Source organism: Spea bombifrons, chromosome 3 (genome assembly GCF_027358695.1).
Source record: "Spea bombifrons isolate aSpeBom1 chromosome 3, aSpeBom1.2.pri, whole genome shotgun sequence".
In the NCBI taxonomy this organism is placed as follows: domain Eukaryota; kingdom Metazoa; phylum Chordata; class Amphibia; order Anura; family Pelobatidae; genus Spea; species Spea bombifrons.
The window spans coordinates 2,260,227-2,284,499 of record NC_071089.1 but is presented as its reverse complement, the minus strand read 5'-3'; the positions used below and the strand labels follow the sequence as shown (position 1 = coordinate 2,284,499).

The window sequence follows — 24,273 nt, the reverse complement described above, 5'->3', positions numbered from 1 at the left end:
TATCTACAGCCTTCCTATGTTACGATTATTTATAAGATCTTTAGGAAGCTGCAGCTTTTCTTAAGCGTTCTTGTCAGTGTTGAGGAAATAGGGAAGGGCACAGAGCGTAAGGGGCCGACAGAGCAGCGTCGACTAAAAGCAAGAGCAAAGTGGCTACTTAGACAAGAGAGTTGTACATATTGCAAGAATTCTGTGCTGGCCCAAGGAGCCGAAAGATGGTCGGCAAATGCTTTATTTCCTAAGTGCGCCCCCTCGAGTCACCCCCAACGTTAGCAGTTGCTGAGCACTGCGGTCAGTGAATCTAATCACCAGGTCCGCACTCAGCAGCCGACGCGTTTCGCACAGTAAAGCCACTTTCCCAAGCAGTCTCTGTGGCTACAGTGGGCTGTGTTCGTTGAGGCTATTCCTATAAAGGGGCAGATAGTTGTCTTTAGGGTCCCTGTGTATTTCCCTGTAATTCTGCTGTTCCTTGCCTAAATTGGGGGCCCTTAGGTGGCCCTAAGAAGATTGGAACAGAGTAAATAACACAAAACCTTTACTTTTCCTGTGGCTTCCATACAGGGTCTCGGATTTTCTGCTATCTTTGTATCCATTCTGATATTTTCATAGAAGGTACAAATACACAACTCCCATGATTCTCAGCCATCTTAAAGACAGAATCACATTACAGCAGCAGCTGCCTGTTTTCTTGACTACCGCTACCTTCATATGGATAATAGGAATTGTAGTCAGCTGCATATGGACTCCTAAACCAGTTAGAAATCTCGTGTGGTTTTGAACTGTAATTCCCATTATGCTTCGCTGGCGCCGAAAAGGTTAACAGCGCGCAGGGGCAGCTGTGGCTGGAATTGATTCTTGGCGTTCAATTTATGTTTAGACTCCCGCAAAATATTTATATAAAGAAGATGCGGAATATCACAGAACTTAGCTGGAAATATTATAAACATCGGGGAGGAATAAGGGGGATGCAAAACTATTCATTCCCCCTTGAACTATTTTCAAGTTTTTTTTTCTAAACTATTTTCCAGGAAATACCAGATTCTTAAGCTTCTTGTAGAGGGGCAATTACTGTAAAGAACCCCAATCCCCAATCCCAGGACGAAAGGATTGCAATGACGCAAAGAATTACAATGACGCAAAGAATTACAATGACGCAAAGAATTACAATGACGCAAAGGCGCACAAATGTCAGAGCAAGAGGCCAGAAAAAATCATATAAAATTGTATAGTATAAAATGTATTTATATAGCGCCAACGATTTACGCAGCGCTTATATATCCTATATTTTATATATATCTTATATTATATTTTATATATATCATATATTATATCTTATATATATCTTATATTTTATATATTATTATCTTTTATTTATATAGCGCCAACAATTTACGCTGCATTTATATATATATATATATTATATTTTATATTATATATTTTATATACCAGTGTCTTATATTTTATATTATATTTGATATACCCTATTTGCTCGATTATAAGACAAGTTTTTTTTCAGAGCAAATGAGTCTGGGGAAGTATTGGTAACTGGGGGGGGGGGCAGAGTGGCATATAGTGGTGGATAAGGCATATCTGGGGGGCAGAATAGCAAGCTGTGGGGCAGATGAGCATAAGCGGGGGGTAGGTTGGCAAATAAAAGGAAATAAAATTATCTTAAATTATTTTTCTTAAAAATCAGTTTTTATTAAATATGAAAAATAGTTTACATGTGAATTAATATTTACTTGTAAAACTTTTTTTCCTATAGGGTCGTCTTATATTCTTATACTTATTTTCCTAAATTCATTTTTACATTTTGGCGGGTTGTCTTATCTTCTTATATTATATCTTATATTTTATATTATATCTTATATTTTATATTATATCTTATATTTTATATTATATATATTATATTATATATACTCAGCTATAAGAAGTCACACTTCGTTAAACAGTAAAACCCGGCGTTGTGTCGGCGATAGACAAAGTTGCAACTGTTTCAGTTAATTGTGGTTTTGCTTCAGTTCCCACAACCTGTTCCTCATCGGCTGAAAACCACGTTTTGTGCAAAAAAATACACAATAAAAATGAATTAAAAAAGCAGCCAATGAGCTTTCCGAGAGCCGGCGAAACTCATCTTTTTTAATGCAAAATGTTTCAGTTATTTAGAATCCGCCGTAACGATAACCCAGCTCTTACGGCATGGCTAATGAAACCTACCAGGGCTTTATCTTACTGCACCACGTGCTACTGATATATGATTACACAAACATTACATCGCAAGCTGAGCACAGTCAGCGCGTCACACACTTCGTACACACACTTTGTACACACACTTTGTACACACACTTTGTACACACCTCAAGTCAACACAACAGCCTCCGCGCGGCGCCCTCTCATTCCCACGGAGCCTCTAAAATCTGTACAAATAGCTTGAATGCGGTTTCAGTCCGGGCGCCGTGGATACGCTTTGCAAATGGCGTCGTTTTCGCAGAAGTCTTCGCTAACGTTAACCCATCGGGTACCAGACGATTGGGACAAGCATGACGAAACTCGACTAAGTTCAGTAAAAACGAATAAACTCAACCAGATCTTCAAAACCCAGTAGAAATATTTCTCATATTAAAAAAAAAAACAAAACAAAAACATGTTTTTTCCGGAGAAATATTCCTGGAATCTCCAAGAAAATATGCCAGGAATGTGCGAAGGAATAATAAAATGTAAAAAAAAAATAAAGGCACTTCCAGCTTTTTGTTAATTCCTAGAATCCCATCGAAAATATGTTTCCAAAAATGTCGCTCTGTTTTCTTATTTACCCCGGTTGTAGTTTTCGCCCCATAATATAAAGTTTTCAGGCAGCTGCATATCAGCCGTTTGTATGATTCTCGCTCTGTTATCTGAGCCCCGATCTACTAAACCCCCCGACTCCTTATCATACTGTTTGAGAACTTGTTAGCGTTCCTGCTGACTCTGCGGGTAACCCCCCCATTTAAAGAGGAAATGGCCGGGGAGGATTCAGGTGCTGACCCAGAGAAGCTCCCAGGAATGCTTATAATATGCCTGTGGGAATGGCCCAGTCTAATCACCCAGGCGGACTATCTGATTAATGGAAGTCTATGGAGGGACGGACTTCATTAGCATTGCCGTAAAGCATCAGCTCATTGGGGGTTATATTACTGTATACAGCGCTGGGGGTTATATTACTGTATACAGCGCTGGGGGTTATATTACTGTATACAGCGCTGGGGGTTATATTACTGTATACAGCGCTGGGGGTTATATTACTGTATACAGCGCTGGGGGTTATATTACTGTATACAGCACTGGGGGGGTTATATTACTGTATACAGTGCTGGGGGTTATATTACTGTATACAGCGCTGGGGGGTTATATTACTGTATACAGCGCTGGGGGGTTATATTACTGTATACAGCGCTGGGGGTTATATTACTGTATACAGCGCTGGGGGGTTATATTACTGTATACAGTGGTGGGGGTTATATTACTGTATACAGCGCTGGGGGGTATATTACTGTATACAGCGCTGGGGGGTATATTACTGTATACAGCGCTGGGGGTTATTACTGTATACAGCGCTGGGGGTTATATTACTGTATACAGTGCTGGGGGTTATATTATTGTATGCAGCGCTGGGGGTTATATTACTGTATACAGTGCTGGGGGTTATATTACTGTATACAGCGCTGGGGGTTATATTACTGTATACAGCGCTGGGGGGTTATATTACTGTATACAGTGGTGGGGGTTATTACTGTTGCATATTCTTAGAATAAGGTAAATTTGCAGAAATAGCTGCGTCTTTGTGTGAAGGAGTCGCGCGTCACTGACGGGGGGGGGTGATAGGGGTTCCTGGAAACAGCGACAGGTGACAACACACAAAGCCAGACACTCCATCACGGTACCTACTACTCTGACAGCGACACAAATCCACCCAGCCCTTCCCTGTGAACTCTCGATGCAGAGGCATGTGCTGTTGTTCTTTGGCAGAGAAGGGGTTAACTCCTTCAGTATGAAATATTTTGGGAAGTGATAAATCATAAAAGGGGAGAATTTTCCGGAATAAACAAAGTCGAGGAAATGGAAGAGAAAACACCCAGCATACTGTATTAAAGCTGCCGTTCCACCTGCTCCACCAATTTGACACTTTTAGAACCGAATCGCGGAATCCCAAACCTTCCCCAGAATTACTTCGCTTTATTCGTATTTTTGTTTTTGCCGGGAACACTTAAACGCCGTGTGACACAAAAGCAGGTCCTGACAGGATGATAGCGTCCAGTCTGAAAACGTTTTTGTCCGGCGCTGCCTGTCCCGTGTCCGGCCGTCTGTCTCTCTCTGGCTAGACTGTCAGCTTGCGAGCCGAGCTCTGTCCACCTAAGGGATCGGTTTGTCTCAGTCTGTCAGAGCCCCTTTAACCCCTTCCTGACAGCGACCGTTGTGACATTTTTCTTCTTTCCCGCTTACTGAACACAAGTTATACGGGATGTTGGTTTTTGCAGGACAAGAAGGGCTTTCTTTAGATGTCATTATTTGGATCGTCTCATCTGATTTACGATATATATATCTGACTTCTAAAAAGTCTACAAAAACTAAAGAGATTCTTTTTTTTATTCAATGTTTATTAGATTTCAGAATTAGAAACATGCATGTAATAAAGGGGCCCCCTGGACCAATAGGAAGGGGGTGATGAGCGCTGGCGCGTCCACAGCTCTCCTGTCATTGGTGGGTAGCGGTAACGTTGTTGCAGTTGTAAGGGTTAAATTGGGGGCAGGAGATGAAGCTTACCTCTTTTCCCCTCTGACACCAGCAGACGTACCCCCCCCGCACTATTTCCGTGTTACACCCCGAATGGTTTCGTTACACCGCTTAATGTTTACCCCATCAAAAGTAGCCACCCCATGTGTATTTAACATGCCGGTATTTTAACTCTTTCCACGCGAGAATTGCTTTAAGATAAATCGCTAATTTTAGGACTTGCTCATAAAAATATTATATATATATATTATAATTATTATTTTGTTGGGGGGGCTTTTTTTTTTTTCAGTTAGTTCTTAGTTTTTTTGTTAGTTCCACCAGGTCTTCTATGAATGAGCACCGGAAAGTCACGTGATGCCGGTGCTCCGTCATAGAAGCCCCGGCAGCAGCGGAGGTTGTCTGCATCGCACAGACCTCCTCCGGCTGCCAGAGAGGTGGATCCGGGTCCCTGCAGCGCTGCGGGGGATCTGGATCTTAGTCTTGTAGTCAGAGCTCTATTTGACGTTATTAAAAGCTTGTCTTATAATCGAGCAAATACGGTAATACTCCAGGTTCTAACCATCTCAACAGCATCCCTTTCCTCACCCACCTAAATTTCTTTCATGTATTTCTCCTCTCTCTCCCAGTTTCTGGATTCTCTCTCCTCTCTCTCTCTCTCTGTCTTTCTCGCTCTCTCTCTCTCTTTCTCTCTCTCTCTGTCTCTCTCTGTCTCTCTCTCTCTTGCTCATTCTCTCTCTCTGTCTCTCTCTCTCTCATTCTCTCTCTCTGTCTCTCTCTGTCTCTCTCTTTCTGTCTCTCTCTCTCTCTCTCCTCCTGCTTGAAGCTCCGCCCAGATTCTTGAGATCTGTTCCACACAACCTCCCCAACTCCAGTGTGTCAGTCCTGCTTCTCTCTGTCACTCACCAGCCCCTGTGTCCTGCAGCCAGTCCTGTTTCTCTCCTGTGATGACAGCCCCCCCACCTCCTCTTGCAGCCCCAGCTTCATTCCTGGTGCCAGAAGGTCCACAATGCCTTGCTGCCCCCCACCCAGGGGCTGTGAGGTGCCAGTTACCCTCATCTTGCTGATTCTTTATTTCTGCTACCTCCTGCTGGGGGCCACAATCTTCTGGGCTCTGGAGAGTAAGGCGGAGGTGGACCTGTCCCTCAGCTTCCAGCAGGAGAAGTGGCAGCTCCTGAAGAACCACACCTGCATGGACAATGAGACCCTGGAGCAGCTGATCAGGGTAAGAGACCCCCATAGATTACCCCACCTTTATGGGGGGGCACAGAATAATTGCCCTGGGGGCACAGTGGGGGATGGGAAATGGTGTCCTGGAGGATTTATGTTGCCAAAGTACTGAGATGCAAACTGTATGGTAACCAACAGCGCTGTTCCCAAGAGCTTACAGTCTACTAGCGGTGGATGGTTGGCCAGAGAGCTTTAAAAAGACAACATCCCCAAAACTGGCCGGTTTTAGTTTTTCTTAAAGGCGCCCGGGTTATTTCAGGATTAATTTTTTTTGCAGGTTATCACTTATTTTATTTGCTTATCATCTCATGTCTTTAACTTTACTGTGCATTGTGCAGGGTGGACCTGAGGGCTGACCCTGTATAATGTATAGATAAATCAGTGACCGGCCCCCTGTATAATGTATAGATAAATCAGTGACCGGCCCCTGTATAATGTATAGATAAATCAGTGACCGGCCCCTGTATAATGTATAGATAAATCAGTGACCGGCCCCCTGTATAATGTATAGATAAATCAGTGACCGGCCCCTGTATAATGTATAGATAAATCAGTGACCGGCCCCCTGTATAATGTATAGATAAATCAGTGACCGGCCCCTGTATAATGTATAGATAAATCAGTGACCGGCCCCCTGTATAATGTATAGATAAATCAGTGACCGGCCCCTGTATAATGTATAGATAAATCAGTGACCGGCCCCCTGTATAATGTATAGATAAATCAGCGACCGGCCCCTGTATAATGTATAGATAAATCAGTGACCGGCCCCCTGTATAATGTATAGATAAATCAGTGACCGGCCCCCTGTATAATGTATAGATAAATCAGCGCCCCGGCCCCTGTATAATGTATAGATAAATCAGTGACCGGCCCCCTGTATAATGTATAGATAAATCAGTGACCGGCCCCCCTGTATAATGTATAGATAAATCAGTGACCGGCCCCCTGTATAATGTATAGATAAATCAGTGACCGGCCCCCTGTATAATGTATAGATAAATCAGTGACCGGCCCCCTGTATAATGTATAGATAAATCAGTGACCGGCCCCTGTATAATGTATAGATAAATCAGTGGACGGCTCCCTGTATAATGTATAGTTAAATCAGTGGCCGGCCCCTGTATAATGTATAGATAAATCAGTGACCGGCCCCTGTATAATGTATAGATAAATCAGTGACCGGCCCCTGTATAATGTATAGATAAATCAGTGACCGGCCCTGTATAATGTATAGATAAATCAGTGACCGGCCCTGTATAATGTATAGATAAATCAGTGACCGGCCCCCTGTATAATGTATAGATAAATCAGTGACCGGCCCCTGTATAATGTATAGATAAATCAGTGACCGGCCCCCTGTATAATGTATAGATAAATCAGCGACCGGCCCCTGTATAATGTATAGATAAATCAGTGACCGGCCCCCTGTATAATGTATAGATAAATCAGTGACCGGCCCCCTGTATAATGTATAGATAAATCAGCGCCCCGGCCCCTGTATAATGTATAGATAAATCAGTGACCGGCCCCCTGTATAATGTATAGATAAATCAGTGACCGGCCCCCCTGTATAATGTATAGATAAATCAGTGACCGGCCCCCCTGTATAATGTATAGATAAATCAGTGACCGGCCCCCTGTATAATGTATAGATAAATCAGTGACCGGCCCCCTGTATAATGTATAGATAAATCAGTGACCGGCCCCTGTATAATGTATAGATAAATCAGTGGACGGCTCCCTGTATAATGTATAGTTAAATCAGTGGCCGGCCCCTGTATAATGTATAGATAAATCAGTGACCGGCCCCTGTATAATGTATAGATAAATCAGTGACCGGCCCCTGTATAATGTATAGATAAATCAGTGACCGGCCCTGTATAATGTATAGATAAATCAGTGACCGGCCCTGTATAATGTATAGATAAATCAGTGACCGGCCCCCTGTATAATGTATAGATAAATCAGTAAGCCGGCCCCCTGTATATTGTATAGATAAATCAGTGACCGGCCCCTGTATAATGTATAGATAAATCAGTGACCGGCCCCCTGTATAATGTATAGATAAATCAGTGAGCCGGCTGCCTGTATAATGTATAGATAAATCAGTGACCGGCCCCTGTATAATGTATAGATAAATCAGTGACCGGCCCCTGTATAATGTATAGATAAATCAGTGACCGGCCCCTGTATAATGTATAGATAAATCAGTGACCGGCCCCTGTATAATGTATAGATAAATCAGTGACCGGCCCCTGTATAATGTATAATGTATAGATAAATCAGTGACCGGCCCCTGTATAATGTATAGATAAATCAGTGACCGGCCCCTGTATAATGTATAGATAAATCAGAGAGGACCCCGTTATTTTAGGGGTCGGTGAGTTTCTTTCGGGGGGGGGGCGTTGATTTGTAGAAGTGTGAAGCGGTTCCTGGAAAGTCCCGTCTGGTTTGCTGCCGCGCCGTCACCTCGATTCGCGAGAACAAAAACCCTGAGAATCGTTACTTTTGTGTGAAATCTTCTGCTTTTAGCTCTGAGAATTTATATCCCACACGCCACGTTATCACATAATGCACTAAAAACATAACCCAGAACCCACCGGCTGATCGGCCCCCATCCGGCCCCCGTCTAGTCGCCCGTTTCCCCTGCTGTAAAGACTCAAACCTTAATCAGTCGTTGGTCTCGTCTTAGATTCAGGAGCCGTATGTCTATCCCATGCATGTTTAATCCCTCACTGTATTACCCTCTACCACCTCTGCTGGGAGGCTGTTCCATTTACCTATCACACTCCTTTCCATCTCAGTCTCTGACTCTCTAGTGTTAGATTCGGGTCTCTTGTAACTTTTCTCCTTCTTTTGAAATAAATTTCCTCCTGTCCTTTATTAACCCTTTATATATTTAATTGCCCCCCATTCCTCCAAAGTAAGCTGGTAGGGTGCGTTGCTTTAGCGAGCGAGGGCCGGCCGAGGTCAGAGGCCGCGGGGTCTTCGTTTTCTGGAAGTTTTATTAGCTTCCGGCTCTCCATTCCTCAAAATCCATCTGGTCAAGGACCTCGCCGGGGATTATGTGCGGCGGGGCAATAAAGCAGTAAAATAATCCTTTATTATACCCGACTTCTCGGAATAAGAGAGCAGCCGCTCCGGGGAACGGAGACTCACCAAACAGGTCCGGCTGCTTAAAGCCTAGAACTCGCGGGGTGCTGCATGCACCGGGGTGGGTCAAATGGGGCATCAGCCCCTGCTGGCAAGGGGCCCAGTGTACTACTGTGCCGTGTATATGTTTGCCAGCAGGAACATAGCATTCCAGGGCTAATTGGGGGGCCAGACCGGGGGGGCCAACACGGTGCAAAAGAGGTCAAAGTTTATAATTATGGGGCAGGGGGTGTGGCCTGAACATGGGTGTGGTCTCAGTGGGACAATCAAGCCTCTATGCATACACTCTCTCTCTCTCTCTCTCGCTCTCTCAGGTACAAACGTGGTTCCTAATGAGGGGGACCCAGGGCGCCTTTGATTTGGGGATTAGTTTGGGCCGTCCGTTCAGTCCATGGGGTCCCTTTTCCTGGAGCCCCCCCGGAGCAGAAATACTCTGCTGCGATTCATGGATATAATACTCCAGACACGACCGTTCAGAAGTTTGGGGTCACTTAGAAATCTCCTTGTTTTTGAAAGAAAAGCACATTCTGTCAATTAAAATTACATAAAATGGATCAGAAATCCAGCGCAGACGGGGTTAATGTTGCAAATGACTATTAGCTGGAAATGGCTGATTTTTAATGGAATCTCTTCATAGGCGTACAGAGGCCCATTATCACTCCCATCACTCCTGTGTTCCAATGGCCCTTTATCACTCCCATCACTCCTGTGTTCCAATGGCCCTTTATCACTCCCATCACTCCTGTGTTCCAATGGCCCTTTATCACTCCCATCACTCCTGTGTTCCAATGGCCCTTTATCACTCCCATCACTCCTGTGTTCCAATGGCCCTTTATCACTCCCATCACTCCTGTGCTCCAATGGCCCTTTATCACTCCCGTCACTCCTGGGTTCCAATGGCCCTTTATCACTCCCATCACTCCTGTGTTCCAATGGCCCTTTATCACTCCCATCACTCCTGTGTTCCAATGGCCTTTTATCACTCCCATCACTCCTGTGTTCCAATGGCCCTTTATCACTCCCATCACTCCTGTGTTCCAATGGCCCTTTGTCACTCCCATCACTCCTGTATTCCAATAGCCCTTTATCACTCCCATCACTCCTGTGTTCCAATAGCCCTTTATCACTCTCATCACTCCTGTGTTCCAATGGCCCTTTATCACTCCCATCACTCCTGTGTTCCAATGGCCCTTTATCACTCCCATCACTCCTGTGTTCCAATGGCCCTTTATCACTCCCATCACTCCTGGGTTCCAATGGCTTTTATCACTCCCATCACTCCTGTGTTCCAACGGCCCTTTATCACTCCCATCACTCCTGTGTTCCAATGGCCCTTTATCACTCCCATCACTCCTATGTTCCAATGGCCCTTTATCACTCCCGTCACTCCTGTGTTCCAATGGCTCTTTATCACTCCCATCACTCCTGGGTTCCAACGGCCCTTTATCACTCCCATCACTCCTGGGTTCCAACGGCCCTTTATCACTCCCATCACTCCTGGGTTCCAACGGCCCTTTATCACTCCCATCACAATGTTGTTGCCCTGCTGCGCACCCAAGGGCTGGTTAAAGCACCAGCTCTGTGGGGTATATTGAGTTATATTCTAGCAGTCTCGCTCCAGGGCCCCACCTGATCTTGATGCCCCTCGGCTGTTTCTGCCCCCAGAATGAGATCTGCAACAAAAAGTTACAGTTCTGGAAAATTCTTACATCCAGCGTTTTATTCCTTTTTCTCATGAATTAAGTGAATATAATTAATATTATTCGGAGCTTCTTCTGCTTCGGGCTCTTTGGGCACCAGAGCAGATTTCCTGTTTTCTGCACTAATTTGTTAAAGATGAAGAATTCAAGTTTTAAAAAGGAAAACCAAATAAGAATATGAAAGTTTCTTGTTATTGTTATTATTATTAATAATAATATCTTGTATGTATAAAGCTCCCACAATCCCCGCAGCACTTCTTACAGTCCCTACACTCAAAAAGTCAGAAGTGAGATATTATTTGATGTTATCATTATTAGAATTATTACATGGGGCCGATTCCCTCCCGGCGATCCTGATCTTATATATGGATTCGTTTTATTAAAACAGACAACACGGAGCATTTGTTTATTTCTTTTATTGTCTTTAATTAAATGGCTTTTCTCTAATTGGCCTCAATGAACCAAAACAAATAGTACCCGTCCCCAGCTTCCTGACAGCTGTTTGGCGCTAAACGGGCAAAGCTCGGCCAAAACAAACATCGCCACCAAGAACCTGCCGGCAGATCGGCCCCATTCGGCCCCCGTCTAGTCGCCCGTTTCTCCTGCTGTAACGACTCAAACCTTAATCAGTCGTTGGTCTCGTCTTAGATTCAGGAGCCATAACGTGTGTGTTGTGAGTGACATGATTTGCACGTTTTTTTTTCCTCCCCATTATTTTAAAGGCACACTCCAGGCATTGTATACACTTTAATGCAAAGCTCAGAGGTTCCTTTGAATTTTTGATGTGGTCCCCGTTGTAAATGATTGGAAGGATTCAGCAGAAGCCCCCCCCCCCCCATTCGCATTCCCGTCTTTCCCAGGCAGCAGGAATCTGGGCAGAAAATCGAGGATCTGGAACAATGTTCGAATTCTTGACTTTCTTTTTCCAAGAAGCCGGGTCTGTAAGACGAGTAGCCGGCTCCTGTTAGAAGCGTTTCCTAATCAGATAAGAGATCCTCTGTCTCATCTCCCCGCGCAGACTCCGCTCGCCCACCTTCTCCGCTATCAGCTTGAGATTCACTTACGATTAATTACGAGTACTTTCAGAAATCAAAAGTGACATCGCTAATGGGGACACGTTCTATCCACTTTCAATTAATAGTAATAATATCCATTTCTTGTTATTGGATTATAATTATTATTATTAGCAGCAGTAGTGGAAGTATAATAATAATGTTTAATGTTTTATATATATAATATGCCAATCTGTGTTATATTTTGTTTTATTAAAGTGGGAAGGTCTATATTATTATTATTATTTTTATCATTATTATTTTTATTATTATTATTATTTTTAGCATTATTATTGTTATTATTATTATTTTATTATTATTATTATTATTTTTAGCATTATTATTGTTATTATTATTATTTTTATCATTATTATTATTATTATTATTTTTAGCATTATTATTGTTGTTATTATTATTATTATTTTTATCATTATTATTGTTATTATTATTATTATTGTTATTATTATTAATATTATTATTTTTATTAATATTATTAGTAGTATAATAATAGTAATATTTAATGTTTTATATATACATATATAAATGTCAATATTTGGTTTAGACGTCTAAAGAGTGATATAATGTCAGATATAATGCATACAAATGGTTAATCTGGACATAACAAGGAGTGCATCACAAACAAATAAAAGGTGAGAGCCCTGCTCAGAGGAGCTTACAATCTATCAAACCGCATCTTTTTATCGCTTCCGACGCAGCCTTTTTCCCGCGCCCAGCGCTTCGCTCCGTCGGCAGCCGAATGTCGCGTTACTTTGTGTCGCCGTTTAGGGATTTGTCGTGCGGGGGTAGCGAGTCACGCGATGCGTGTTCTTTTAATAAAGGGCCGCGGAGTTTCTGTGTACAGAATCAGCCGGTGTTTGGTTAGGGAGACGCGTCTGACAAAGGGCTGCGCCCACAGCTCCAGCATTCAAATATTTCAGGGAATCGTCGCCTCTCCACCCGGCCCTTCCCTCTCAGCCCTCACCGCAATGGCATGTGCCGCTGGCCCCTAGCAGAGGAGGGGTTAATTAACCCTTTCACTTACAGCCTGTCTTACGTCACTATCCCGCTTCAAAATATTCCCCTGACCTTTCGCAGTTGGCTTTATTTTTAAACGTCATTTATTCTATGACCGGTGGAGGACTCGGGAAAATGTTTGCCTTCGGCGTAAGCAGGCAAGCTATTGAGAAGCGGGGCACGGGTACCGCAAGAGCAATGGATTCCGTAGCAGGCAGGTTGACAGTAAACGTTAAAAATATATCAGAACCGACAAAACTTTTCCGATAGGGTGGTAGATGAGTGGAACGGTCTCCCAGCAGAAGTGGTAGAGGCTAATACCGGGCAGAATTCCGATACAAAGCCTTATTGACAGCGATTCATAACAATGAATGAACCACCGCGGGTGGAATCCGGCCAGAAGTCTTTTGACCGCGGAACCCTCTCTCTCTCTCTCTTATGTTTTTGTTGGTTTTTTTTTGCCCCTAATAACATTTCCTGGTAAATGAGTAACGGGGTTAAGGTGCAGCGCGGATCTCGCCCCGTTTGACGCGGTTTCAGATTCCTTTAATATAAAAAGATTTTCTGCGCCGCTCGATAAACAAGTTTAAGGAAATCCAGCCGTCGTTTCCCGTATAATCTTATTAGATATAAATGTTTATTATAGTGATAAAGATTCTAATAAGTAACTATGTAACTTCTGAGACCCGGTTTCCATAGCAACTCAAAGAAAGTAACAATGATATCATTTATTTTCTATTATTTATAGTAAGGGGTAAATGAAATAAGCTACAATTTATCATCGGACCCCCAATGGGGGGGGGGCGTAGTGGAGGTTAAAGGAATACGGACTTACCTGTGTCTTAATTGTAAGAGATTAATGGGTTAAAACCGGGCCTGATGGTAGGGTTGAGTAAAATATACCTGCAGGGGCAGAAAAGAAGGGGAGACAGATAAGGACGTGGGGCAAAGTGGAGGTGGGAGAAAGATTAGAGGGGGCAGAGTGAATGAACATTAATGACAGGGGGAACAATGGTGGTGGAAGGGGCTCCAAGATTTGTCAGAGGGATAAAGATGGGGCAGAATGGAGGGGCAGAATGGAACTGGAAGAAGAGACAGAATGAAGGTGGCAGACGGACTAAGACAAGAGGCAGAATGGAGGGGCGGGGGGTGGGCATAATCAAAAGCAGCTCAACGATAGGGCAGAATGAAAGTGGTAGATGGGTAAAGGCAAGGGGCAGAATGGAGGTGGGAGAAGGATAAAGGCAGAGGGCAAAGTGGAAGGACAGAATGGAGGTGAAGGAACCTCAAAGTAATGACAAGGGGGGGGGGAATGGAGGTGAAGGAGCTCAAAGATAAGGTAGAGCGAAGGTAACGGAAGCATGAAAATGGGGTCAGAATGGAGGAAAGATAGAATTCTGTGGTGGTTTTATCCATAAGAAGGACGGAAAATCCATGGACCGGGGGGGGGCATCAAGTACTACAAAAAAGAGAAGAATTGCAAAAGGGAGAAAGGTGAGAAGTGTGAGAGATGGAGAAAAGAGACCGGGGCATTAAATAGAGCAAAGATGGAAGCCGGGACCAGGCAAAGTGCGCTTTATTCCTCATTTATCCGCGTATCTTCTGCCCCGAACCCTCAGTAACTCCCCGTCCCGCGCTACTACTTTTGTACAGTGTGTAGGTGAGACCCGGATCTGCCGCCTGGCTGCGGTTGACTATGGTTTGGGGGTCGTTACTTCTGGAGTTCCCCACTCGCTCCCTCTAGTTCCTGCGTAGATGTGAGAAATGACACCATGGGTTAAGCCACCATAACAATGCAAGGAAGCTCGTAACGTTTCGCTTGGAGTGAAGAGTTTCCGTCCGTGAGCCGCTCTTCCTGGGGCCGCTTCCTTGTTTTAGAATTTCTCACCTGGAGATCTGGCTGAAGACTGGGGGGGAGACATGACACGATGGGGGAGACATGACACGATGGGGGGAGACATGACACGATGGGGGAGACATGACACGATGGGGGAGACATGACACGATGGGGGAGACATGACACGATGGCGGAGACATGACACGATGGGGGAGACATGACACGATGGGGGAGACATGACACGATGGCGGAGACATGACGGGGGAGACATGACACGATGGGGGAGACATGACGGGGGAGACATGACACGATGGGGGAGACATGACACGATGGAGGAGACATGACACGATGGGGGAGACATGACACGATGGGGGAGACATGACACGATGGGGGAGACATGACACGATGGGGGGAGACATGACACGATGGGGGAGACATGACACGATGGGGGAGACATGACACGATGGGGGAGACATGACACGATGGAGGACCTTCCTGCTAGAGGATGCCAAATATTTACATTACGTCTTCAGGCCACTTCATGCTCTGTAACGCCAGATAATTTGCCTCATCCTTCGCAAGACAAACATCATTAAAGCTCAGTAGGGTCTTTAAAGGACGCTCCAGCCGTGAATGGAGTTTTCGTCATGCAGAATCCCTCCTTCCTGCTGCCCGTGTCCATGTGCTGTATTTACCATCATTTAGCCCCAGCTTTGTCTCCAAACTTCCAGGGGTGGTCTAACAAGACCCTCGTGTGAAAGCACTCCCATTGAAGACAGGTACCGCAATAAGCGGAGTGAAACCAGGACCGCAGAGGGAGTCTGCGCTGTCTCTCTGGAGCTGCAGCTTCTCCTAAAAGTAAGTTTATTAGGTTGAGGAAGTGCTTACAAAATACTTTAATAGACATTCTTGGTTGGGGAAGCTCTCCCAGTTTCTATGGCAATAACGAATCAATGCTTGTTTTTGTGTCACGAGACAATTAAATGTTCTTGGCAAAATGGTAAAAATGGATAAGGCAAAGTCCCACTCGACTAAAGAATTACTTCTGGTCAGGGCATTGGCATTTCACAGCGCCTTCCCGTACTTTCTTTTTCTGCCAATAAATGGCACAAGGTGTCCTCCGGGGGTAAGGGCCGTGCCAGTTGGCGACAAAACCTGGGTGAGCAATTACTGCCCCCCTGACTGAGCCTACCACCCCCCTCCTTGTCCGAGGCAGATCAAACCCATTCGTTTCCACCAAAGGCAACTTAACAGCGGAACAGCGGAAGTTAATAAATATATAGAGCTCCTCTGCAAGGCCTGTTGTATAGGTTTATTGGGAAAAAAATAATTTAATAACATGATTTCCTTTTTTCATTTTTGTAAAAGTAAATTAATGTAGAAAAAAATGAAAAAAAAAAATGAAATGTAGCTCCCTCTAGTGGCAGTAGCTGGAGTTCACGCGCATGTAAATTTACTATAAAGTAACAAAGTAACAAGTGGTTCCTTATTCTACATGTAACTAAAAAAAAAAAACCAGATAAAAAAAAAGGTATTTTAAAGAAAGAATATGGAGGAATTCCATGTATGGAATGATCTATCCAGGAATGACGTAAAATGCTAGAAGTGATGCAATCACCATAGAAACCAAGGTAATGTTCCGACGTGTTTCAACTTTTGCATAGCCTCGCAACCACAGTCCCTAGGATATCAATCTAATGACATTTACACGTTTTTGACACGTTTTTCCTGATTGGCTGCTCACTGTAATGCTTTGAAACGCGACTGGTGCAGGACTCAGTAGCGTGTAGATACCTTAGATGCGGCCAAAATAACCCCTTTACTGTCAGAGTAATCAAAAACATTAAAACCTAACAAAATAATAATAATATCTTGGACATTTAAGTTTTTTTGCTTTAAGAGAATAAAGGGACTTTAGGTAAAATCGTCCAAATTATCATTTTTATGACTGTTTATTTCTTTTTTTGCTGATCGGGGGACTTCTGACCCCATTAAGTAAACTATGTGAGTTAAACATGTTTTCTGGCTGTCTGACAATTCTTATCGGGAGACTTGGAGCGGTAATTCTGGACTGTGACCCCCCCCCACGCTGGGGTATGTTCACTAAGCAGCATCCACGCTGGAGGGGCAACACAGCATCCAGTTTACCGGGACAGGACGCAGGGAATTAACCCTTTCTATTTGGGAGACTGGTGATTAAAACATCGAGACTCCCTGTCAATCCTAAAGCGTCAAAACTGGGGGCCCAAAACCCTATTGGTGGGCTTACGGCAATAAACAGTCCTATTTGGGATTTGTCCTGGACAGCGGTGAGCCTATGGTTATGGTGTCTTGGGGGGGACATTTTGGTGCCCACTTTATAGCTAGGTGTGGCTATATTATTGAGGTCACCCTCAATAACCCACCTCTTCCTGGCTATGCTCCACCCCTTCATGTTAATGCTCCACCCCACGGCTTATTATCATCACCCCAGAGTCTCCGGGTGAAACACAGCAGGTTCCCGCTCATATATCGATACATATAAGTGGGGAGGAAGAATAATGGGGTTTATTTACCCCGTTCAATTTATAAAGCCGTTTCCTGCAGTTTCTATACACATTATCGGGGCTTTTAGGGCTGTAGAACCCTGCGATCCCCTCATACCCAGCAAACATTCTGACCTCCTAGAAAAGAGGGGCATCAGGGGGGGAGAGGGGCATCAGAGGGGGGGCATCAAGGGAGGAATAAGGAGCATGTGGATTTGGGAGAGTGACTTGCCAAACAAAACAAGGACGCTTGGGTAGTATGAAATATAATTATTATTACTGATTGTTTTATATAGCGCCATCATATTCCGTAGCGCCGTACAGTGGGTATTGCTTTTAAATGATTTTTTTCCCCCCAATGAAAGTTTGACACCTTAGTTAATTTGATGCCGAGTGACTGTACTGTAATTAACCCTTCTTTGTTAAAACCTCGTATAATATGGCACACATTACAGAACAAACACCGGTACTGGTCGGGCACCCGTTCCTCCGAGCCCAGCTGTTACATAAAAACTCATAAAAGTTACGTTTGTGGCCCGAAAAAATGAAATTCACGGGAACGGGAGGCTTTATCCCGTCATGAAATACACACGTAATTAACATCCCTTCAGGGGTAATTACTAAAGAGAGGTCCGCACGTGAGACCCGCCATTGTGGCTGAAGTGATTATTTGTTTTTACCTGGAATCACGACCGTAGGCTTTGGAGAAAAATGAAAGTCCGCGCCTAGGGCCGGACTGGGAATAACCACCAGCCCCAGAAATAATTACATTTTACTTCAGAACTGGGACAAACCGCCCATTTCGGTTTTTGGTTCATTTTCGGCCGAATCTCGTGGGGGGAATCTGGCTTTGTTTCCAAATTTACCAAGATTCTGTAAAATTGCAATTCGTAGGAATCCAAATGCAATTAGTTTGGGCAGCAATGTTAAAAAAAACAAAAAAAAAACAAGAATTAGTCGTCTTAAATACACAATCTATACGTTTATATATAATATATAATAAATATAATATATATAATAAATATAAATACAGAAACTCAATCTGAAAAATATAAAAGTAAATGTATTTACGATCGCTGTAAACGAGAACTAAAACCAGGAGGTACTAAGGGTCACTGAAAGTGTTTTACATCCCTGGATACACCACTGGCGGACCACCCAACCAATCCCCCCCCCCCGGCCCTCGTGGTTCTTTGTCAGCCCAAATCCCAATGTTTTCTAACTGAGCCTTTGATGCTCTATCAATGAATGGATGATCGTGAGGAACCAGCTCGGCCCCTTATAGAAGTCACGCGATGTTACCTAGGGGTGCCCGTAGGTGAATAACATAAGCCAATGTAGCCCATGATGTTTTGGGGTCACTCCAGCCGTAAAGATGAGCCACCTGTCGGTCGTAGAAGATCTGATGTCAAGGGGTGTTGACCAATTGGTCGAGCGATTTAGCCATGAGGGTCTCAAAGAGATCAGGATTTGTTGGTATCCCTGCTTGACCACAGGTGGAATTTTGTTCAAAATGATTGAAACAGATTGCCCTATCTGTGTTCAAGCAGGCGAATCCATATTTTGAATATGAAGTCTTCAACGCTTCCGACCGATCCCCGTGTCTCTTGTCGGGACTGTCTCTTTGGCAGAAGCTTTTTTAGTACATGCCTCATTCCCCGCAGCTCACCAACGGTGTGATAACCAGTTCTCCAGGAGCAGAGATTGGCAAGGGTCTCCATCGTGTGCCCGTTGTTGACTGGTAACGAGGTCGGTAAATGTGTTGCAGATGTCGCCAGCGCTCTAAAATGTGAATTAATATTTCATCTGTTTCATCTTTCTTCAAGGGCATCATCACAGCTTACAAAAATGGGGTCAGCATCCAGGCCAACGATACCAGCCTGGAGACCTGGAGTTTCGCGGGTTCTTTCTTCTTCTCTGTGACGGCCATAACAACAATCGGTAGGTACGGCTCGGGGGAGGGGAGGAAGGATGTAACGCTCTGCATTTTACCTACCTGTCTGTCATTATTACTGTTAGTTATATTATTAGTATACAGTTTGTGTGCGTCTGCAGTATCTCTTTATTTACATATTAACCCCTTAAGGGCAATGCATTGTCAGCCCGTACATGTACAGGCTTTGTCGTGAAGGGGTTAATTCCTTATACACAATAATACTGCTTTCTGTCTGAAGACTTTAATGTCTCAGATAAGAATATATGACATTCTATACACTAGAGGTGAGACAAGGGTTACTGGCACCAGGGTTGGTGTTAGAACATAGTTCTAACACCAACACACTGCACACTAACACACACTCACTCTCACAGAATAACACATACACTAACACACGCTAACACCATGCACTTACACACACTCATTCTAGTACTATCACACATCATATTACACCATATACTCACTCTAACCCCATACACTAACACACACTCACTCTCACAGAATAACCCCATACACTAACACACACTCACTCTCACAGAATAACCCCATACACTAACACACACTCACTCTCACAGAATAACCCCATACACTAACACACACTCACTCTCACAGAATAACCCCATACACTAACACACACTCACTCTTTCTCTCACACACACGCATCTGCCCTCTCTGTAAGGGTTTCTTGAAGTCTGAGTAAAAATGCTAATAGCAGCAAATGCAGTTCAAATTCAAAAATTTTCAGAGAAAACATAAATAGCAAAATATTTTTAATTTCAGGTTTTTTTCTCCTTCTTGGGACTCAGAAGTCATTTTTCTTGAACACACTTACTCACTCTTACACCCATTACATTAAGTGTGTTAAAAAGCTAAGGTATAATGCCTGTAAAATGGGTATTCTCCAAAACAATAGGGCTGTTTTTATGATGGGTGATCCATGGCTGGAGCGTGTCTAGAATATCGGTGGAATTGGAAAAAAAACATTTCAGGTTGCAGTATTTCTGATGTCCAGTAGGTGGCAGCATTTCTCTGTAACAGGTGCTGCACATTCTGTATGGAGTTCAGAGAACATTGATGGCAGAACAGAGCCCACTGCCCCATCTGCACTGTTCTTTGTGAATAATCTCTACTTATTTATTTAGGGCAGCTTTATACACATCACATGGCAAAACATACAAAAGGGGCCAGTGAAAAATGACCTAGCCACCTGTTGATTTCTGTTGCCCAAAGGATTAGCTGGCCGCTCTTGTGTATTTATGCAGTTAGACGGCTGACTGGAGGTAGTAGGGGTTGGACTCCTTGGCACTTGTCTACAAGGAGAAGCTGCTGGAGGTTGATACTTGGCATCTGCGTCAGCGGTAATAGAAGCAAAGAGTTTGATGGTAGATACTATTTGGCCCATCTAGTCATTTTTCCTGCTTTAAAGACTCATCAACAACCTGGTTTGGATGTGAAGCCGGACAGTAGGACTTATAAACGGGCAAACTATATGGGCCATAGGGTTATCTGCCACAAAGTCTAGGTTTCTATATAACGCTTCTCTATATACTGTAAATACATTGTAACACTGAGTATTACAAGTTGTATGGGGGGTGCTGCCCCCTAGTGTTTAAATTAGGGAACAGACAAACATTTCCAACTGCAATTTGTATATCATCTTAAGATACATTAGGTAAAGAGGTCCCTGCCCTGAAGAGCTTGCAGTCTAAAGTGCCCTTCAAACCTTAGAGAGTTATTCAGCCTATATAACATTCATGAATTCACATATAAAACAAAAGTTATCAGCTTGATCGTTTCTTTAAAGGCTACGGGAATATTAGCCCAACCACCGTAGGCGGCCGGGTCTTCTGCGTCTTCTTCGCCCTGTTTGGGATTCCGCTGAATCTCATCCTGTTGAATCGGATCGGCCAGAGGATGCTCACCGCTGTTCACCGGTGCGGAGAATTATTTGGAAGAAAAGTTCGCCGGCAGGTAGCGGCGTTTCCTTTTATATTATATATTTTCTATTTTTAGAAAGCTCCTTGCCTATAATGTTTGTAAGAACTGTATAAAAGGAACAATGTATCGTCATTATCTAGCTAAATGCACATTAGAGTCTATTGCCTCAACAGAAGCTCATCTGAAATATCTGCATGTTAAGCTGGCATCCACTGCCACGCATGCACAAGCGATAAGAAGTAGAGGAGGAATAAAAATGTCTCATTTGCCGAATCCTAAAGCTTAAAATGCTTTGTGTGTGTGCATGCAATAAAATGCGAAGGCATTTAAATTAAAACAGAAATTTGTTCTCATTAATAGTTTGGATCCATGAGATTTCTGCATATCTCCCATATCATCATATCTTTATGATGCAGATTTCAGAGGAGAAATGTTAGGGCATAATCGAAAACTGGAGGCTCAGAGGTTTATATGTGATATAAGGAAGTTTTACTTTACTGAGAGGGTGGTGTATATGTGGAACAGCCTCCCAGCAGAGGTGGTAGAGGGTAATACAGTGAGGGTATTAAACATGAATGGGATAGACATACGGCTCCTGAATCTAAGACGAGACCAACGACTGATTAAGGTCTTTGAGTCTTTACAGCAGGAGAAACGGGCGACTAGACGTGGGCCGGATGGGGGCCGATCTAATTCTCTGTTTCTGTGTGACCCGCACTGTGAGCATAAAATGACATCATATATTATTTTGTAAACTTGTAAACTTCCGTTTTGTGCGTATTTCCCACTAATTGGATATCCTCTGAAATATTCTGTTTTTTTGTTTGTTTGTTTTTTAGAAAATCACCAAGATGTCGACAAATTTCTGTGCCGTTGTGATCGGTTTGCTGCTGTTTTTCCTGCTTCCTCCAATACTCTTCGGGGCCATTGAGGGCTGGACGTACGAGGAAGGTTTCTACTACTCTTTTATTACCCTCAGCACAATAGGCTTCGGAGACTATGTCATTGGTGAGTGCGTGGGCAAAGGTAGAAAAAAAAATACAATTTATCTATAGGGGTGAAAAAAACAGCAATGTGCCCGTTGCCCCCAACGATTTCTTTTTTTATTCCTAATATCTAATTAAAAATACATTTTCAAAAATATTCCGCTGTTTTTACCCCGATTGTAGTTTTTGTCCCATAAAATGGGGTTATCGGGCAGCTGCATATTGTATGAGTTCTCGCTGGGATCTGATCCCGGGTGGAGGTGATCTTCTGGATACTTTTTTTATTCCAAAGATGTATATAACTGGGAAAGGGAAAGTCGGGGGAAGGCTGAGAGATACCATGTTTAATAAATGTCTTTGTTCCTTCTGCAGGTAGAGTACCTGACAAGACTTACCCCGGCTGGTACAGGAACGTGGTGTCGGTTTGGATCCTCCTGGGCATGGCGTGGCTGGCACTGATCATTAATCTGTGTATAAACCTACTGGAGAACCACAGCGAGGTATTCCGGTGTCCCAGGGAGAAGGCCGAGATGGAGAAGGCCGACCGCGAACTCATAGACGTTTCCCACGACGAGAACGGTCAGCCCGTCCTTAAAGGCAAGGAAGACGCGGAGGACACAGACTCATCCGGCACCAATGATACCAAGTCCGAGGCCTCAGAATGAAGAACTTGCCCCAAAAAGAGTCTCTGGAGCGTGAGAGGGAGCTCAATGAGATAGACTGCGCATACACGATGTCTTCTGTCAACCAGATCTCAAGAACAAAAAGGACGGCAGCGATAAGATCGAGCGACCTTGAAGTCGTATCATTAACTCCAAGAGAATCCTCGTTTTCCGCGTAGAGAAGTCAATTGGTTGGAAAGCTTTGGAATTCTGTAGATTGAGAGAAAGGAAGGAGAAGATTCTAAAGGTTCTTCAGCGAGGAACCTTGTAGGCTTCAGACAGGAGGCCAAGCCTGAGGCCGGGTGAAGACGCGGGTAACCAGACAGGATTTACTGCAGACTGTATCGTTCATTTATTATCTTTTTTATTTTTTAATAAAGATGTTTTTTTTTTTCTTTTTTTCTTGCACTGAACGCGTTCTCCGGCATTCTGTGACTTCAGAAAGAAAGATACATTGTCCTCTACGAAAGAAATCACAAATGTATCTTCTCCAGCTGCGGAGCGCAGAATGAGCCTTTATCTGAAGTTGATACTTTTCTATTAGGCCAATACAGAAAATACGTAAAGTTACAGAAGCTTTCAGGAGCTCAGAGGTCTCTTCTTCAGGTGGATATGGATGTGGTGGTATGGTTAGTTAGAAAAAACTATTCTGATGCGAGAAGGGAATTTTTTTCTATTGAGTTTAAGTTTTTTTATTCAACTTTCTTTTCTTTTTAGTTACTTAGTAATAGACTTCATGAAGACATGGCATGTCGCGATTTGTTGTCATATCCCCGCTCCCCACTTCTTAAAGGCGCACCTTGGCCGTCAACCATCACTGCGACTAATATATCTTATTTTTTTGGAATAGCCTCTGCTGGGAGGCTGTTCCACTTATCCACCACCTCCTCAGAAATAATTACTCCCAAGTCCCTCTCTTCTGTTGTCTCTGACCGCATCGGCCATGTTTCCCAGATCATTTTTACATATTGCTGACCGGCCCTGCACTATGTGGAATGCATAAACCTATGGAAAGGAACCAATTAGTCAGTTATACATCCCCCATGCTGCAGGGCAGCATTTGAGCTAAACTGATCAGCTATCCGTAAAACTAATATGTGTCCTGGAAAACATGGCCGACGGGGTCACCCTACAGGGCCCCCAATGCTGTATTTTGCCTCTGGGTTTTTACTTCCCAAGTGCATTACTTTATATTTATCAACATTAAACTGCGTTTGCCCCACGCTCGGCCGTTGTATTCATTGCTTCAACTCCTCGGCCATTTGGCTTATTCCACCCCTACTCCAAACTCAAGGAATGCAAAGAAAATAAATAAAAGGAGCACAGAATGGATCGAGTCTGAACACACTTGCTGTTGTCTCCGTCTTGGGGGGTTATATGTAGAACTGCACAAGATAAAAACATAAAACAAATCTTCAGCTAGAGGGGGCATAAAAAGACCCCGGAGGAATACAGTCCCTGGCACCCTTG

The 24,273-nt window shown here is 43.7% G+C and overlaps 1 protein-coding gene across 1 annotated transcript; it reads left to right on the top strand.

The window, feature by feature from the left end:
• Positions 1 to 5,611: 5,611 nt before the first annotated feature.
• KCNK17 (potassium two pore domain channel subfamily K member 17) lies at positions 5,612 to 22,908 on the top strand. Its single transcript, XM_053459443.1, has 5 exons — positions 5,612 to 5,992; positions 19,108 to 19,222; positions 21,022 to 21,188; positions 21,995 to 22,163; positions 22,514 to 22,908. The coding sequence occupies exons 1-5, from the start codon at positions 5,777 to 5,779 to the stop codon at positions 22,804 to 22,806; spliced, it is 960 nt and encodes a 319-aa protein (XP_053315418.1). The 5' UTR covers positions 5,612 to 5,776; the 3' UTR covers positions 22,807 to 22,908.
• The last annotated feature ends 1,365 nt before the right edge of the window (positions 22,909 to 24,273 follow it).